At 32.4% G+C, this 19,287-nt stretch overlaps 1 protein-coding gene across 11 annotated transcripts in view; it reads left to right on the forward strand.

Annotated features, from left to right (window-relative positions):
• ROBO2 (roundabout guidance receptor 2) overlaps positions 1 to 19,287 on the forward strand; it is a 632,113-nt gene that overhangs the window by 439,762 nt on the left and 173,064 nt on the right. For all 11 annotated transcript variants that reach the window (XM_074299770.1, XM_074299773.1, XM_074299779.1 and 8 more), the window contains 2 exons: positions 8,461 to 8,632; positions 14,030 to 14,235. In XM_074299770.1, coding sequence (XP_074155871.1) covers positions 8,461 to 8,632; positions 14,030 to 14,235 — 378 coding nt within the window. The remainder of the gene's footprint in view (positions 1 to 8,460; positions 8,633 to 14,029; positions 14,236 to 19,287) is intronic.

A 19,287-nucleotide genomic window follows, 5' to 3' on the forward strand; every position in this document is an offset into this window, starting at 1 on the left:
AGCAAACCAGAAAACGACTCATGGTGCAGACTGCCCAAACTATGGTAGTGACATCTAAGAATTCTGGACAGTGGAAGAAACCCCAAACTAGGGAAGGATATAAAGGAAATAGGGCACATGGGCAGTGGGAGAAGAAAGCCAAAGACAGGAATAAGAAAACAAGTAAACCTTTAACATGCTAGAGTTGTGGAAAGATTAGGCATACAATGAGAGACTGCCCCCCTGATGGATAGAGGAGAGAATGTGTTCTTTGGTGGAATTAAGGACCAGAGGTGTTAGGGGTTCATTGAACAATCCCACCCAGAACATTTGATAAATTTAAGGGTGGGACCCTGAGGGGAGAAAGTGCTGTTCCTGAAACATACTGGAGCTACTTGGTCTTCTGTAACTTGTCTCTTCTCTGGGACGACATTATCATAAGAAACACTCATCATCTCTGAGTAAAAAGAGAACATTTTCCAGTCTCCCCTTTCTGAAGATTTAGAAGTCTGATACCAAGGGACCACTGTCTTGAATAGGTGCTTCTGGTGCTGGAGGTGGGGATAAATTTGTTAGGAAGAGATCTAATTACTAAATTGGCTATCTACTTAACCACTAGAGGAACCCAGATTGTCCCACTTAAAATTTTATTCATAAAAGATGAAGAAGGTCAAATTGATTCAGAAATTTGGGCAGGCCCTACAAATCAGGGGAGAGTCTAGATTGATGACTTTAAAAATTAGTGTGATGAATCTGAAGGATGGATTTTAGGCCTGCCCACTAAGATATTGAAAGCAGGGGCATTTTTGCCTTTGAATGGAAAGACACTAATACTGGAGGAAAACAACAATACAGATGGTGTGTCCTTCCTCAAAGATACAGTCACCAAATTTATTCAGACAAATTATTGAGAGAATTCTGAAGGGATTTAAAGCTCTCCTTAGAACTCAGGTACTATTGCAATATGGTGATGATTTATTAGTAACAGGAAGTAAGAAAAATGGAGTTAAGGAAGCCATTCTACTTAGCTAAACCACTTAGGATCAGAGGGCTTGAGAATATCAAATAATAAGTTACAATTTGTTGAAAGAAAGGTTAACTATTTAGGGCATTAGATTAGTGAGGGACAAAAGATCCAGAAAGAGTGGTAGGTGTTCTCTAGATCGCACTCCCTAAGAAAAAAAGGGAACTCAGGAAGTTCTTGGGATTAATAGGTTACTGTAGAAATTGAATTGACCCATATTCCACCCTTACTAAATCTTTGTATAAGTTTTTGTTAGAGGAAAATTGAGTGATACTCAGAAAAGGAGGAAAGGTTCAGGAAATTAAAAGAAGTGCTCGTTATCTCTAGTGTTGACCTTTCTGCCATTATAAAGCCCCTTCCATTTGTTTGTGAATATGGACAAAGGCATGGTCTTAAGGGCACTTGCCCAAGTAAGAGAGGGCCAGAAAAATCAATACCCTTTTTCTCTAAGATTCTAGACATTGTGGCATGGGGATGGCTTACTTACATTCTAGCTGTGGCAACTGCCGCAACATTGGTGGAAGAAAGTAAGAAGGTCATACTTGGGGGAAGCCTCATTGTAAATATCCTATATCAGATCTGAATCATCCTTAACCAAAAGGCAGGAAGGTGGCCCATGGACATTAGAATCCTAAAGTATGAAGAAATCCTTCTTGAGAAGGATGATTTGGTCCTAGCACAAGACAATTTGAATCCTGCCTTCTTATCTTGAGGGATAGGGGGAGAGAGGAGGACTCTACCAGTTTAGAACATTGTATTGATTTTGTTGATCTCCAGACTAAGGTTAGAGAAGATTTTCAGGAGTCCCCAATCTTGAAGAGAATGAATTTGTTCTAGATGGATCTTCTAGAGTGATGAAGAGGAAAAGGATAAATGGATAATGCTACAATAAATGGTGATAGCCTCTTCTTGATTGAAGGTGGTAGACTGCTCAATTCAACTTTATGCACTAAACCAGGCCCTAAAGCTATTAGATGGAAAGCAAAGCCTTATCTATACTGACTTTAAATATGCTTGGGGCCTGGTTCACATTTTGTAGGGAAATAATAAACAGCAAGGGGAGAGACCTGGCCCATGTTACTCTAGTCTCCCAAGTGCTAGAAAACATGAAGCTATCAGAAAATATATCAATAATCCATGTGAATCAGGCTGGACAATCCTTTGAAGCCAGGGGTAACTATCTTGTCAATGAGGAAGCAAAGGGAATGGAAACTGAGAATCTGAACAGCACAAATGTTTGTTGCTTCTAATTCTTTTACTCTGAGTCTTCCTTCCCCATCTTTTACAACAGAAGATCAGAAAAAAAGCTTTATCTTTCTTTGGGAGTACAGAAACAGGCCGGCGAATAGTATCTCCCAGATAGCAGAAAGACACTGACCAAATCAGGTATGAGACAGATCTTTCAACATCTGCATCAGGGAAATTACTGATGCCATTCTTACATGGTATGTATCACCTGGTCTTTAAATCCTAGTGAGACAGCTGGTGCATGGTTTTCTTATGTGTCAAAGGACAAACAAGACTGCCTTGTGCTGAACTCTGATAGGAGGGAGACCATCATATTTCCAGTCACTTCAGACTATCAAGTGGACTTTGCCGAACTGCCTCCAACAGGCTGGCTCAAATATCTGTTGGTGGTAATGGAGCATCTGATATCTTGAGTGGAGGCTTTCCCCCTGCCCTTGGCCACTACTTCTAAAGTAGGCAAAATTCTGCTGGAACAAATAATCCTATAATGTGGGATGGTGGAATGACTGACTTAGACTAAGGGACCCCTTTTATAGGTAAGATTCTGCAGCTCCTCATGCAGACCCTGGATATTATCTCAAGTTTTATACTCCTTGGCACCGTCCCTCATCAGGTAAAGGGAAAAGAATGAATCAAGAAATTAAGAACCAGCTCACTCAATTGGTGCCAGAAACCCAATTACCCTGGATCAAGTGTCTGCCTCTGGCCCTCAAGATACATACAAGACCCTGAAGAGCTATGGGGTCATCTCCTTCTAAACTTCTTTTTGCTCATCTCTACCTGAGAGGAAAGAGTTTGGATACTATTTATGGACAGAAAGACAGGTTCTCAAGAGAACTTGTATCTACTTTGGCAAAAACACCTTCATATTTTGCAGATTAAAGGGTTAATTGCTCAGACTCCATCTCTGAGTTTCCTTGCACCAATACCAAGCGGGAGACTGGATTCTGATCTACACATGGAAAGAAGAGAAACTCATCCTGACCTGTGAAGGGCCTTTCTAGATTCTATTGACATTGGGCACTGCAGTATGGACCAGGGAGTGGGGTTGGACTCATCACTCCCAGGTGAAAAAATCTGCTAAGCCTCCTGGTTAAGGACAATTGAGCCCTCTTCTAAACAGGACAAACTGAAAATGCAACTGAGATGCAAGCCTCCTAAAGTTTGGGTACATGAAACTTGAACCTTTACCTCAGTCTGTTAAGACTATTGATCTTTCTTATTATTGCAATTCCCCTCTTGCTTTTAATTGTATTTGTATTAGGTACTTTCACCTGTCTTTCCACTATGCTGCATAGCTATTTTGTTTTTAACCAAAGTGTGACACCATGGGGTTACCCTTGTTGTGGGCATTGATTCTAGTCCCTCTTGTATATACTCAGCCCAGTAATAGCTTCCAAGCCATCATCCAGAAGATGGCTAAGCACCTTCAAATTTACCAGCTGCTGGATTTGTGGAGGACGCCAGCAACTTGAGTCATGACTGTGCATTCCAATTCCCTTGAAACCTGAATAGCTCCTTAGTAACCTGTTATTATTCTATAATGGGACAGCATTCTGGAAGTCTCAGGAAGAGCATACCTGGGCCCTTCCTAAAAAGTGGAAGAGTTTATATTGCTTAAAACACACTAGATGGAACCTTGCTGGGGTAAAGTGAGGGTAAGTGGACTTACTCACTCCAAATGGCATATGAAGGGAGAGATTGCACTAAGACTGGGAAATTGGATGCTACTCATATTCAGTACAAGACCACTTGGGCAGTATAATGACAGATGAACCAAAGTAATTGTGAGTACCTTTTGGTTGGGGGAGATGCAAAAATTAAAAGTTGCAAAGGACCCCATAATATAGCTGTCTGTATGAGGAATACCATGAAATTAAGGCTCCCATATTATATATGGGCCTGGCATAACCAGGCCTAGTCAGAATATTTTCCACTTTCTGGAGTGTCATCCACAGAAATGAACCTCATATAAAGGAGTACCTATAGAAAAGAGAACAACAATTATGGAGGTGTCAATACATCAACTGCTGAAGTAGAATATCTAGGTGGCCCCTTGGGAGACCAGGATCTGCAGTATTATCCTGCAGTCTTCAATAGAACTCATACTTTCTCCTGGATAAAGCTGGCTTTAAAAGGCCACTATTGGACTTGTGGTTTAACCACCTATATGCACATTCATGGGAATTGGACTGGCAGCTGCTATATTGGTTTTGTATGACCCAAATTATTTTTTCCCTGGACAGGAAGAAAAGCATTTAGGAATCCAGTTATATAACAATCTTTACAGGGAGAAGACTATAGACACTTGCATTACCCAGACAGAAGATGTGAATGGATGGGGAGACTCTTGGACACCTAAGGACTTATATATAAGGACTTATGGACCAGCCACTGGGCACAAGATGGGAGCTGGAGTTATAGGACCCAGATATATATATATATATATATATATATATATATATATATATATATATATATATATATATATATATATATATATTGAATAAAATAATCAGGTTACAGGCTGTAGTAGAAACAATTACTAATCAAACTGCAAAGGCTATGGACCTACTGACCTATAGATCAACTAAAAGAGACAAGCAATATTACACCATAGATTAGTACTAGATTACTTTCTAGCTGAGGACTGTGGGGTTTGTGGGAAATTAAACTTGTTCAACTGGTGTATAAAAATGTACAATAATGGTAAATTAGTTAAATAAATCACTAAAGACATTAGAAAGCTTGCTCATGTGACCAAACCTGGTCCTCCCCATTCAACACATCTTGGAGGTCTTGTTTTTAAGGAACTTGGTAGAAAAAAGCACTATGGTTCTTTTAGGCAGCTTTTAGTGGTATCATCTTCCTCTCTTCTTATCTTTCTTGTTTGGTGCAATTAATCACCAATATAATCCAGAAAACTTTATCTAAAATGGTTAAGATAGAGAGAAAAGGAGAAAAATCTGTTCAGTTGATGACTAAAGGGACAATGTTGGGAACCAGTTGCACAGGAGGATAGAAAGGATCCAAAGGGAAAGATGTATGAGTTGGACCCAGAAACTGAGGAAATTTGGGATCATTGATGTGAGAAATTCTCCACTATAAAATAAGAAGGGGGATCTCAGTGGAAGGAATAAATTGTGCAAATTTCCCTATACATAATCTGGTTCAGATAGTGCATAAAATGAAGTCAGTGCTCCAAAATATAGCCAGGTAGACTTGTTCCTCAGCAGACAGGCCTAAGTTTCACATTCCTGTGAATGATGTCATCTAGGGAAATTAGGTGGTACCTCCTTCTTCCCCTCCCTTGTTTCACTAACAGTCATCTCAACATTAGATCTCTCATATAATGTAACTATGATTTCTGTGTTAGGATTGAGTAAGATATGTTTCTTTACTGACCAATCAGAGCAAGGGTCCAGCCCTAAGTTTCTTAGACTTGTTTATGTTAGGGGGTATTACCTTCTGCTTGCCTTCTCTACCCCACCTCCCATCACTGCCAGTCTGCCCCTGTGAAGGAAGATGCCCAATTCTTGCAAGATTTGATCAAATAAACACTTCTGGTTTCTACTTTGAGAAACCTTTGTCTTTAATTGAGTTGGTGGTCTTCTGATCCTTACAATGTCAATTCATGAATTGTGAAACTATTGATTTGATGTCCAATTTCTATAATGACATATGGCCATATGCTATATATTGTGATCAATACAAATAGTAAGATCAAGAGTTTAATGGCCTATAATATCATTCACATGTGTTGCTATTTCTATAATATTAATAGTTACCCAATTATTTTCAGGTAAGAAAGGTACTGAGATTCCAAGTTTTCTTGACTTTTAATTCACTTTTGTAAATGTCATAATAATGATGATGGGTTAGTTTGAATCATATATATATTTCCACATCAGTTTATCTTTTAGGTAAGGTTTTATGATGTTGAAGGAGACATCTCAGAAAGTATTTAGATCATGTAATATAAAAATATCACTTCAATTAGTATTCTAAAATCTAATTGAATGAAAATTCTTGCTTTGAGTTATTGCATCAATTTCAAATGGCTTTATGCTCTAATCTTTGAGAATGGTTTAGTTCAGCAATATATTTCTAGTCTATAGAATAATTATTTTATTCTAAAAATATCATCAATTATCTGAAATATTTGTAACAAATTCTTTCTAGCAATGTTTTTTATTTCAACAAGTAGAATTTATGTATTAGCAATGATCACTCCTTGTAGAAGGCTTTTAATAATATGGTAATGTTTATGTAAAGTGGACTTACAGTGACACACTTGAATGTAATAAAGTGGGCATTCATCATGTTGTAATAAAGAGTGAAGCTTCTAATTAAAGTAGGGCATCATTTGCAGGATTAAAGTCATTTAACATAATTGAAAATTGCTAATACCCTATTTTATCCTCTTCTATTAGTCTTACTCCAAGGGTAAAAACATTTTAAGGTGAAAATATGTCTTGTGTCTTTAATTGAATGTTATTACCTCCTGATTGTACTATTTTGGAGCTGTTTAATTGCAAACCTGGAAAATGAATTACTATATTAAGGAATTGATCTCAGAGGGTTAGAAATTTTTTTGAGTAAATATAACATGATTTATGAATAAATATAACATAAAATTGTTATCACTTAATTTATAATCCAACCTAGAAATGTACTACATTATGATTAGAAACAAATATTTTCTTTATTAGAGCTATAGTAAAGTAATAGTGTTGGGATTCAAGGGATACCCCAAAACGGTTGGGATTCCAGATCAGTATTATGAAATGTCTCAAAAGAATTTACAGGTTTGGACCCATCTCCAAGTCAAGGGGCAAACTTAATTCAAATGCCAATTAAAGCAGGCTAAGTTGCAAAAGAAGTTAGCAAAGAACCAGGGGCAAGAAAATACATTTATAGGCACAATGAGAAACCAGGTGATTCATGTCACTGATATACTAATTTTATGATTTAGTGGGAATGTTGAGTAGTGATCTGATTCAGGCTTTGTGCTCAGGTGCAGTTCCCATAATTCTCTGGATAGAGCTCAAGGGGGAAATCTGGAGGTATGTTTTTAGACATGAAACATTGTTGGGTCTAGTGGCAGATACCCAATTTTGTTCTACACCTGTATCAACTTTAAGCATCTCATAATTGTTGCTAATTAATCTCAGAAACTCTCATATCACTAATCAATAGGCTATTGACCAACAGTCAGCAATATTTACAGCCATAGCATCCTGATAATATATGGGGGCAGGATAATCTATAGAAAGAAATATGTAATTTCCATCTACATTGCTCCCAAAGCCAGGTGGCCTTAAGATTATTGCCACATCTTCTCTAGAAGCTGCACCACATGAATAGTGGCTAATTAGATTAATGTTACTTTCCTAATAAAAGAACTTTTGACATTTTGTAATGATAATCTGCCCATTTAAGATTACAGTGGTATATTTCCCTCTTCATTTAACTCAATTCCCTCCCTATGTAAATAACTCAGGCCCTATCCTTACTTCCACTAAAAGAACATCAAGGTTTCAATATTACAGATTTCTTAAGATTTTTATCTTGTAATTTTTAATTATATATGATTATTGACTTATTCTATCATTGTTACAGTGTTATTATTTGGTTTAAATGCCCATGCTTCATTTTGAAGAAAAGCTTTAATTTCTTCTGTCTTGAAACATCTAATGATATAATGTATATATAGTGCCAAATATGGAGTCAGGAAGACCTGACTTCAAATCTTGCCTGAGATACACTCACGATACTTACTACTTAATCCTTTGACATATCACTTAACCTCTTCCATCCTCAGTTTAACTCTCTATAAATCAGAATGATAAAACTACTTCAAGCAATTTTATATGCAGCAAAAGAGATAATTTATATAAAGTGTTCTCTAAATTTTAAAGTGTTAGTTATCAATAGTTATTATGCTTTAATATTGTTAATTCATAAAAGGAAAATCTGCTAATTTTTTTCATGCTACATAAATTATTAGAATTTTTGGAAACCTTTAAAAATTTTATTTGACTCATCAAGAATTCTACAAAATTCACCCTATATATATGAATTCACTTTATTCCATTTAAAATATAGGGTGTTTTTTTTCCTTCTTTGTTACTATTCTCCCAATCAGATTAATCTTTTCTTTCTGAGAGGTGAAAATAATTTTAATGACATTTTATTTGCTTCCACAGAATCTGCTTTTCCCAAACCAACCTCTACAACCTAGCAGCAGATATTCAGTGTCACCAACTGGAGATCTTACTATAACAAACATTCAGAGGTCTGATGCAGGCTACTATATTTGTCAGGCCCTAACTGTTGCAGGAAGTATTTTAGCAAAGGCCCAGCTGGAAGTTACTGATGGTGAGAACCATTACTTGAAATCCTTTATGCAGTTAGTGATTGTTTTCTGGAAATTAAATGTTATTTGTTTTTAAGGATCAAAATAATCCATGTAAGCTATTATTTGTTTATTTTTTAAATTGTGGTTTAAAAAAAAAAAAAAGAACATTGTTTGAAGAGTATCTAAGTATTTTAACAACATTTTCTTCTACCAGTGGGGGGAAAATAATTGCAAGATACAAAAGAAAATAAATAAATAAAAAAGCATAATTTTTATTTTGAGAATATAATGGGTGAGTCTTATAAAATGACATAAAAAGTTCCCCGTTTAAGATTTGATCTTTATTGGATGTTTCATTTGAAGCTGTTGCTATTTATACTGATTAACTACAAACATAATGACATTCACAATAAAATTTGGAAAAGATATTAAACCCTGAACAATCTGATTTTTTCCCAAGAAAATATTTATCAAATCTTTATGATATGATAAAGAAAATTATGCCTTATCACATTTTATAAGCTTTGTGTTTTTTCTTTTTTCTAATGTTTTCTCTTTTTATTAAAGTTTTTATTTTCAAAACATATCCATGGATATTTTTTCAGCACTGATCCTTGCAAAACCTTGTGTTCCAAAATTTTCCCCCCTTCCTCCCACCTCCTCCCCTAGATGGGAAGTAATCCAATATATGTTAAACATGTCAAAATATATGTTAAATCCAATATAAATACAATGAGAAAGTAAACAAAATGCAAGCAAACAATAACACAAAGAGTGAAAATGCTATGTTTTGATCCACACTCAGTTCCCATAGTCCTCTCTCTTGGACTGTAGATAAGCCTTATTTTTCTTATATTGACTGCTGCAAGCCTAAACTCTAGTCTGTGACTTCTGCATTTGCCTCTTTTTCTCTAAAAATTGATATACCTTTATTTATAACCCAATGTAGAAATGTATTTTATGATTAGAAATAAATACTTTCTTTATTAGAGTGTTCTCTTTTTCCTTTCCTCCCCTTTCTCTCCTTTATACCCCTTCCTTGCTTCTAATCTCCCTTCCTCCCTCCTTTTCTCTCCTCTCTCCTCTCTTCCTCTCTCTCTCTCTCTCTCTCTCTCTCTCTCTCTCTCTCTCTCTCTCTCTCTCTCTCTCTCTCTCTCTCTTTCTCTCTCTCTCTCTCTTTCTCTCTCTCTCTCTTTCTCTCTCTGCATTTCCATACAATTTAAATTTATATGTAGATTAAAAGGTCATTTAAAATTAACAGAAAAGACTATTTTTGTAATCTCTGCCCAAGGTACTGACTGATTCAATGTCATGGTGTGATTGCAATAAATAGAACAAACAAACATTGGCTGAAAGGTATTGAGCTATTAATTGTTGCATTTGCTGATGTTTTTAAAGATTTATTTTTGTAGAGCCAAAAAGGAGACGTCAGGTTCAAGGATAACAGTGATGAGGCAATTATTCTTTTAGACAGTCAGGTTTTTTTTGTTTGTTTGTTTTTTACTGTACGTTTTTCTTTCTTTATAATATGAAAAGACAATTTTTAATCTTTTAATTATTTTTTCTTTTAAATTTTGTCTAAAGAAATACATATATCATAGTTAATTATTTTAAACTGTCATTCTAAATTTAAGTCTATGGTATAGGTCTAATTTTAGCTTTGTTCCTCTACTGAAAAGGAGAGAGCTCTCAAGAGTATAAATTTGTGTTTGAAATAATTCAATATATTTTGATGATATTGGATTAGATATTAATTGTTAAATCAATTTTTTATTTAAGAAAGCAATTAGAAAGTCAAAGATCCTTTGACAGTCAACACTGAATAGACATTATGAAAGTCATTGTTGTAAAGAAAGAAATATAATTTTAAGATTTGAGAAATAAGATATAAAGTTTCATATACTAAAGTAAACATTTTATTTAATACAGCAAATTTTTCACTTTGATTAATAATAGACTACAGTTTTCATTTTAGCACATTTTTCTATATTCAGTGCAATTAAGATCCAATTGACATTAAGATGCAAAATGAAAACCATGCCAACTGATTAATTATGCTCTCTATAGCACTGCTTCTTTTGTTACCTTTTTACACTTGTAGTTCTTTTTTATAAACATTTTCAATTCAAGTATTCATATGAGAAGATGGCACTGTAAGGGCAGCTAGATGGCACAGTGGAGAGAGCAGCAGCCCTAAAGTCAGGATGACCTAAGTTCAAATCTGGCCTCAAACACTTAACACTTCCTGTTGTGTGACTCTGTGTAAGTCATTTAATCCCAATTGCCTCAGAAAAAAAAAAAAAAAAAAAAAAAAAAAAAAAAAAAAACTAAAATTGGCATGTTAAAATATGCTTAGTTAAGTGGTAATTGTCATGATTTTAGATTAATATATTTCTTTTTCTTCCATTTTAATCCATATCTTTCCTAAAAGGACTTCCATATAAATTAATTCTCATATAAATTGTATTATTGGGAAATAGAACTAAACATTTTTTTAAAAATTGTGATTAATATTCTTTCTGAGAACATAGAAGAAACTTAATTATATGATTTACCAATAATGAATTTCAGAAATTTAACAATAAACTTTTGAGGACTTATAATGCAAAGTATAGACCTTGGATTTATTTGCAGATCACTGGAAACCCTAAGTGTTCATTTAACCTTTGCCTTTAATGTCATAGAAACCTGTAGTAGTATTTCATCCATAGCATCCTTGAAACTGAAAATTCTTTCTGACCAGGAGATTTTCAATTGCTTTATTGATCATTCTGTTCAAAAGTATCATGAGATATTCATTTGAACAGAGAAGGGGGAAATTAATTAGATGCCCTTGGCTAAATCTAAGGAATTTTTGCATGCTAAAATAAAAGACATGTTGCTACATAACATTTGAATTTATATTTTTATTCCAGGGTTTCCCCAAATATTATAAATATTCCATGATGAGATTTGAATTTATTACCCTTAAATATAATGGGTTACATTTAAGTAACACATAAGTCACTTTTTCCCATTACAAAGTGATTATCTTTGGACAAATAATGTCTTTAACTTGTACCGACTGATATGTAATAAAAGGAAACAGATTCTAGTATCTTTATGTAAAATTTAGTCAAGTTTTAATTACTTTTTGACTAAGTTATTTTATACTTAAATTAATTCATTTTCTATAAGCTAATAAGTTTATAGAAAAGTATAATGCTCCCAATTTATTATTGTTCTTAATGACAAGTAAAAATAATTGTCACACTGATAAAGTTCTGTGAAATGTATTTGACATTTATTATGTGTTAATCAACATTACAGTAGAAAATCAAGTTAATTAGAATCATAAGGTTGTTAATAGACTAGAAATAGAAGATCAATTGTTTGCATTCATGTTTGCTGATTCTAGACATAGTTCCTGAATTTAAAATGAAATTTCAAAATATTGTAGTATCTAGTTTTTAAGTTTATATTTTCTTTTTTCATCATCTTTAATTTAGAACCAAATACAAAATAAAAAAGAAACACAAAATAGCAAAAGAAATACAAGAAAAGAAATTTTTAAAAAAAAAAATTAAAAGTTTGGTAGCAGCTAGGTGGCGCAGTGGATAAAGCACCAATTTTGAACTCAGGAAGACCTCAGCTATATAACACTTCCTTGCTGTGTGACCTGGGCATTCACTTATCCCAATTGCCTCAGAAAAAAAATTTAAAAAATTTTATGTGATCAGCAGTATATCAGATAGAATTCAAAATATGTCATATTAAATTCAAAATTATTGTATTTTCAAGTTCATTTCTAACATATTCTTAAGTAACAAGAATCAAGTTAGGAGTTGGAGTACCAAGTAAGTTGATGGCAGTCTCAATGGGAATTTTTTTTAAATAATAGAAGGATAATCAAAATAATTAGTCATAATAGATATATATGCACATATATTACAAATATATTATATATGAAATATAGTAATATGGAACATATATATGTTGCATATTACTAATATGTAATATATTAATATTTACCATATATGTTTTACAAAAATAATTTCTTAAAGATAAGTCTTATGGTTATATGAGAAGTTTAGGAATAATTATAATAGAAAAATAGTTATCTTTGGGAGTCTTTTTTTAGAAAGAGTGGAAGAATGCTACTTTAAATCCAACTGTAATCTCTTTCTTTGAAAGAAAGTCTTGCCCTCTAAGAAACATATTGCTAATGATTTATATCCAGTGAATATTTCGTCTTGAATAGTTACAAGTATCCAAAAACTAAAGTTTGAAAAATTCATATAAGAACATTTTGGTACTTGGTGATTAAATGATTTCTAAAATGATTGTAGACACTATCCAAATGGAGATAATCATCCTTCTGTATCTTCTCATTTTATACAATTGTTGTTCATGTTTCCCATTTATTCACTGAGAACTTAAACAAATATTTGGATAACTTTTTATTGTGCTTTTAGCTTTATTCTACCAAGACATCCATCCTGATGTCATTCTACTCAGTTTTATGCTACAAGATTATTATACATCAATAGTTCCATATTTATTGCAAATACAGTATTAGAATTTCATCCCTGAAAAAAGATTGGAAGACCTGAGATGTACAACGTGAAATGTATGCCCCCACATCACAATTGTGGAAGCATCACAAAATTTACTATTAACATATGGTTTTAATTTAAATGAGCTTTCTATAGAAACTTAGTAGAACCAATAAAGAAAAGCTAAATGTTTTATAGATCTGCAGTTGCATCATGTCAAGTAACAACAAAGTCAAATAAATGAGTAAATATAAAATAACATTAACATGTTATGTAGCAGATAGTGGAATTGTTTTGTGAATAAATATTTTTAAGGACATGGGAATTTATTTTGAGTATAAATTACTGCACAATGGAATATTGTATCTAAACACTAACCTAGATTCTTCTATGAAATACATCAATCAAATGTAAAAATATCTATAGAAAAATATTTTTCACTTTAAACATGATTAAATTATTTAATGGATCAATTAAGTAATCTATTTTATTAAGTATGAAACATTAAAAACAGTGGCAAACATGCCCATCCCAAGTTAAGGAAGATTTGGTAGGTGATGATTAAACTGCATATTATAAACAACTGTAAAATGAACGCAAGGGAAAGTATACAGGTAAAAATTTTCCTTTAAGTAGTTGGAAATAAACTCAATAATTTAGAAATAATTTCTAAACACAGCTTACATCAACATTTCAATATCAACAAGTAACTGCCGATCTGAAAAATTGTGAACACAGTAACTTATTGCTTTAAATATGGAAGCAAAATAACTATATTGTAAGTCTAATAAATGTGCTTTTTAAAATCTCAACTTATATATTGTATAGCCTTATAAGAAAGTACATTAAATAAAATGTCCTAAAATCTTCTTTATCATTTAGTTTTGACAGATAGACCTCCACCTATAATTCTACAAGGCCCAGCTAATCAGACATTAGCAGTAGATGGTACAGCCTTGCTGAAATGTAAAACCACGGGTGATCCTCTTCCTGTTATTAGCTGGTTAAAGGAAGGATTCACTTTTCTGGGTAGAGATCCAAGAACATCTTTACAAGAGCAAGGAACGCTGCAGATTAAGAATTTACGTGTAAGTCATATTCTTGGACTGACCAGATTCTTCAAAACTATATTTTAATGATATTTTATGTATTAATGCTATAATTAATAATAATGATAATTTTCACCTGATGAATATTTCATTTATGTCTACACAAGATTTCTATGCATTTTAATATAGATCATATTGTGTATTTTACAAATAAGGAACTAAAGTTCTTTAAAAAAAATGATTTGCAACTTCAGAACCAATAACATTTTGGAAATATGAGATGTTTTTCTTTGACTCTGAGAAACAATTTTACATAAACCAAACTGAAAAATGTACATATTGAGGAATAAGGGGAGATGGTTAGATGTATAAGTAAGTTTGGAGATTGGAGAAGTTGCTAGAAGACCACAAAGAGAGAATGAGAAATTTAAATGGGAACCAACAGGCAATACTGAAAAGTTACAGATCCTTTAATAGAAGAATGAAATAATGTAAAGAATGTTTTGGAAACATTATGTTGTAATACATGTGTAAGTAATCAGAAATAGAGAGACAAAATGAAGACCTCTTTGGAAACAATCATTCAGAATTGGGTGATGTGGATCTGAATTCTAGTACTTGATTATGGAAGAGCAGAGAAAGGATGCATTTAAATTTTTTAGAAATGTAGGAAAAATTAGGAAAGATCGTCCAAACTATTTGATTATGAATGAAGGAAAAAAGATAGAATTATCAAAAATCAGCCAAGCTATTGAACTTGAAGATCAAAGAGTATAATGGTATTAGTTGATTATACAGAAGGGGTAAATTATTTTGAGAATAGATTGTTTCAGTGTGTTAAATATAATGTCCCATTAGATTATACAAGGGTTATTATCTCATAGACAGAGAAGTAAGACTTTAGAGATGGCAAGAGGTCAGAGTATACAACTAATTATATTTGTTTTATGAAATAACCTTTTCATTTGTAAATATTTTATATATTTATAATTTGGGCTGTTTCATTGTTAGATTTTTATAGAGTTATATGTTAGTTATATGTACCCCAAATTAAATTTTTATTATTACTTATATTATGTGTGTGGTTCTCAAAGGGAGTGCTTTGAGAGCAGCTATATTTCTAAGATGATCTTATATGTTCTACTTTTATATGATTCAAGTTTATTTTAGAGAAAATATAGTAAATATTGAATAGTAGTAATGATGTAATAACATAGTTCAGTAACAACAAAAATTTAAAACATTTTTCTTTCACTGTCGTATAACCAATCATAAATTGTTAACCTTCTTTCAATGAAATGGGTTTGATTAAAAAATTAATGCTAGCTGTACTTGAGTAAACAATTAGCTTTTCTCTCTGGGTTAAAGGCAAGTTTGGTCCATGAAGGATAATGCATTTTTCCTGTCAGATTAAAGGATGTGCATGAATAGTCAGGATTCCCAATAGTGTTGGAAAGCAGCAATTAAAGGTTGGAACTTGATTATCTCAAACACACATTGATAGATTTCTGAGCGGTTTCTCTAAGATACAAGCTCTTAAGGTCTTCTCTGCAGCCAACTCTATAAACATAAGAATAGGTGATGGAGTGTGCCAGCACATTAATCACTTAGATTAAAGCACCTGGTCCATAGATATATAAAGATGAAAGGGCAAAAGAAAAAAAAAGTGAAATATTAAGTGCCTAACAAAAATGAAGACATTATTTATAATATAAAATAAAGTTAAATAAGAATGATGATATAAAATTTATAATAATATGAGATATCTTTACATTTTTTCTCTTCATTTTAATTTTTCTTTTAATTTATTTTTCATAATGTTATTAGTACAAAAACATCTGTGACAGACCAACAAAAGGAGGTAGCATGATTATCTTTCTACTAGTTAACTGATATCTGAATGAGTGACCTGGTTTTGAGAAATAAAATAGATCCCATTTGAAGCAACAACAGCTCCAAGTGGTTAATTTCATACTTGTATAGTACCACAATAAAAAAGAGATGCAATATTACCTTACGGATTCCTCATATTCCATAGCATTGTAAAATTTTAAAAGTTGTGTGTTTCTATTCAACAACTGTGATAAAAATATTTTGCTTATTTGGAGAATGATATTTGTAGAAGAGGGCTGTTAATTTTTTTGCTTGTATTTTTACTTTGGAAAGTATTTTTACAGTTTTGTATGCTATATTCATAAGATTAAAATCCAAAGGCTATTCATCAATTTGGCTTATGAATAATGCTTCCAAGAGAAGAACTACAAATTTTAAAAAGTATTGGGATTACAACCATTCCTTTTGGTATCAAGGAGAAACAATAAAGAAAATTTTCATTTATCAAAGACATTATAATTCTGTGATGTATCCATTACTAAAATGTCCACATTACTATGCCTGGATATTTTCATTCTTTTCACAATACCATTTTAATGTGAAATAAAATATTTCTGAAATAAAATATGCTAGTGAAGAAATGAAAATCATTTTATTTATAGATTTCCTCTTAAATAATAAAGTTGTAAACAACTGCAAATAATATAGTAAAAAATGTCAGTACAATTCAAACACAAATTAAAAATGAAGGAAAGTTAAAATAAATTAAAATGAACATTTTAAAAGCCCTAATAAAAGCCATATATTTAAACATCTACCTAAAAATAAATCCTTCAACTTCAGTTTTGACATAATAAACACATGAATAAATTATACACAAGAAAAATCAGTATTTCATGTTTAATATCCATTAATTTTTTTCCTTAGTGATGCTTTGTTTTCCAGTATTTTGAACTTCAGTTTTTAGTCTATTCAACAGTTTAATTTTCAGTAATCATTTTCTGTACCAATTTGATTTAGGGACATAGTATTTGGATGAATACTTGATATTTTTCCTACTTTATAGTATTTATTTTCAATTACATTGTTAGGATAGTTTTCAACACTCATTTTTAAAATATTTTGAGTTCTAAATTTCCCTCCACTTCTCATTCTCTCTAAAACATCAAGCAATCTGATAAAGGTACATATACAGTCATATTAATCATATAGCCACATTACTCACGTTGTAAAAGAAAAATCAGAACAAAAGAAAAAAAAAAAAAAAACATGAGAAAGAGATAACAAAAACATAGTGAAAATGGCATGTTTAAATCTGCATTCAGACTTCGAAGCATTTTCCATCACAAATCTTTTAGACTTGTCTTGGGTCTCTATATTGTTGAGAACAGCCAGGTCTATTGTAGCTGATTCTTGCACAGTGTTATTCTTACACTGTACAATGTTGTCCTAATTCTAATCATTTCATTGTCAGTTCATGAAAGTCTTTCCAGATTTTGCTTAAATCCACCAGTATATCATTTGTTATAGCACAGTAATATTCAATTGAATTCTTATATTTGATATTGTTCAGCCATTCCCCAATTAATGGGCAACCTCTCAATTCCCAATTCTTTGCCACTATAAAAAGAGCTGCTATAAATATTTTTGTACATGTGGATCCTTTCCCCCTTTAATGATCTATTTGTGATATGTCTACTAATTCTATTGTTGGATCAAAGGATTGCTCAGTTTTATAGCACTTTGGGCACAGTTCCAAATTGCTTTCCAGGATGATTAAATCAGGTCACAATTCCACCAACAAGAGATTAATGTTCCACTTTTCCCACATCTTCTCCAACATTTCTCATTTTCCTTTTCTACAATATTAGCTAATTTGAAAGGTCTGAAGCAGTACTTCAGAGTTATTTTCCATTTGTGTAATAAATGATTGGAACATTTTTTCATATGTCTATAGATATCTTTAATTTCTTCATCTGAAAACTGCTTGTTCATATTTTTGAGCAATAGGGGAATGATCGGTATTGTTACAAATTTGACTCAGTTCTCTATCTATTTGAGAAATTAGGCTTTTATCAAAGAAACTGGTTGTAAAAATTGTTTCCCAGATTTCTGCTTCCCTTCTCATCTTAGTTGCATTGACTTTGTGCAAAAAAAAAAAATTAATATAATGTAATCTAAATTATCCATTTTGCATTTCATAATGTTCTCTCTTTCCGTAGGTCTGACAAGTAAACTATTCCTTGCTTTTCTAACCCTTTATGCCTAAGTCATTTATCCATTTTAATCTTATCTTATTATATAGTGTGAGATATTGGTAGGTCCTAGGCCAAGCCCCATTTGATCATTGTGTGGATCCTGATTGACTCAGATTGAATGTAAATAGTAGTCATTTCTGCTTTGGCCAAAAACTCTAAGGATCTTCCCCTCCCAAATTCATGTATTCATTCATTTAGATTTTTTTGGACTAAGTAAAAGAGGAGATTCTTTGTCTCAATTGCTATCTAGTCTTAGTCACTGAATGAGTATGGCCTTAGTAAAACAGATCTGTTGAAGAACTTACCTTAAAAAGTCCAACACTGCCAATTTCATCCAAGGCCATCTATTTTCATCCTCTTAGATGTTTTTGGTATTATGTTTCAAACCAATTTTTATTCTTTCCTCTTTCAATCCTCATCAGATTTATTAATTCTTTATCACTTTCTGTCATAGAAGTGGTATTATCTACATATCTGAAATTGTTGATCTCAGATGGCAACTCAATTCTGGTTTTTGATTCATCCAGCTTGGCACTTCATATGAGGAATTCTGCCTATAAGCTAAATAAGGTGACAACAAACAGCCTTGTACTCATTTTCTAATTTAAAATCAATCATTGTTTCATGTTCAGTTCTAATTGTTGGTTGTTTGAGCCTTGTATAGTTTCCTCAGAAGACAACTAATATGATCTAGCACTTCAGTCTCTTTGAGTATTTGCCATATTTGTTGTGATTCACACAGTCAAAGGAATTAGTTTAGTCAATGAAACAGAAATATATTTTTTTTCCTGAAATTCCCTAGCTTAACTACATAGTCCATGAATGTTGGCAATTTGGTAGTTCTTCTCACATTTTGATAATGCACATGCTCTTCTATAAATTCTCTGTTCACATAATTGCTTCTGAAACCTAGCTGGCTGACTTTTAAGCATTGACCTTGCTAGTATATGAAATGAGTAAAATCACTCTGCAATTTAAATATTCTTGCCCTTCTTTGGGA

The sequence above is a fragment of the Sminthopsis crassicaudata genome, chromosome 3 (assembly GCF_048593235.1).
Source record: "Sminthopsis crassicaudata isolate SCR6 chromosome 3, ASM4859323v1, whole genome shotgun sequence".
In the NCBI taxonomy this organism is placed as follows: Eukaryota; Metazoa; Chordata; class Mammalia; order Dasyuromorphia; family Dasyuridae; genus Sminthopsis; species Sminthopsis crassicaudata.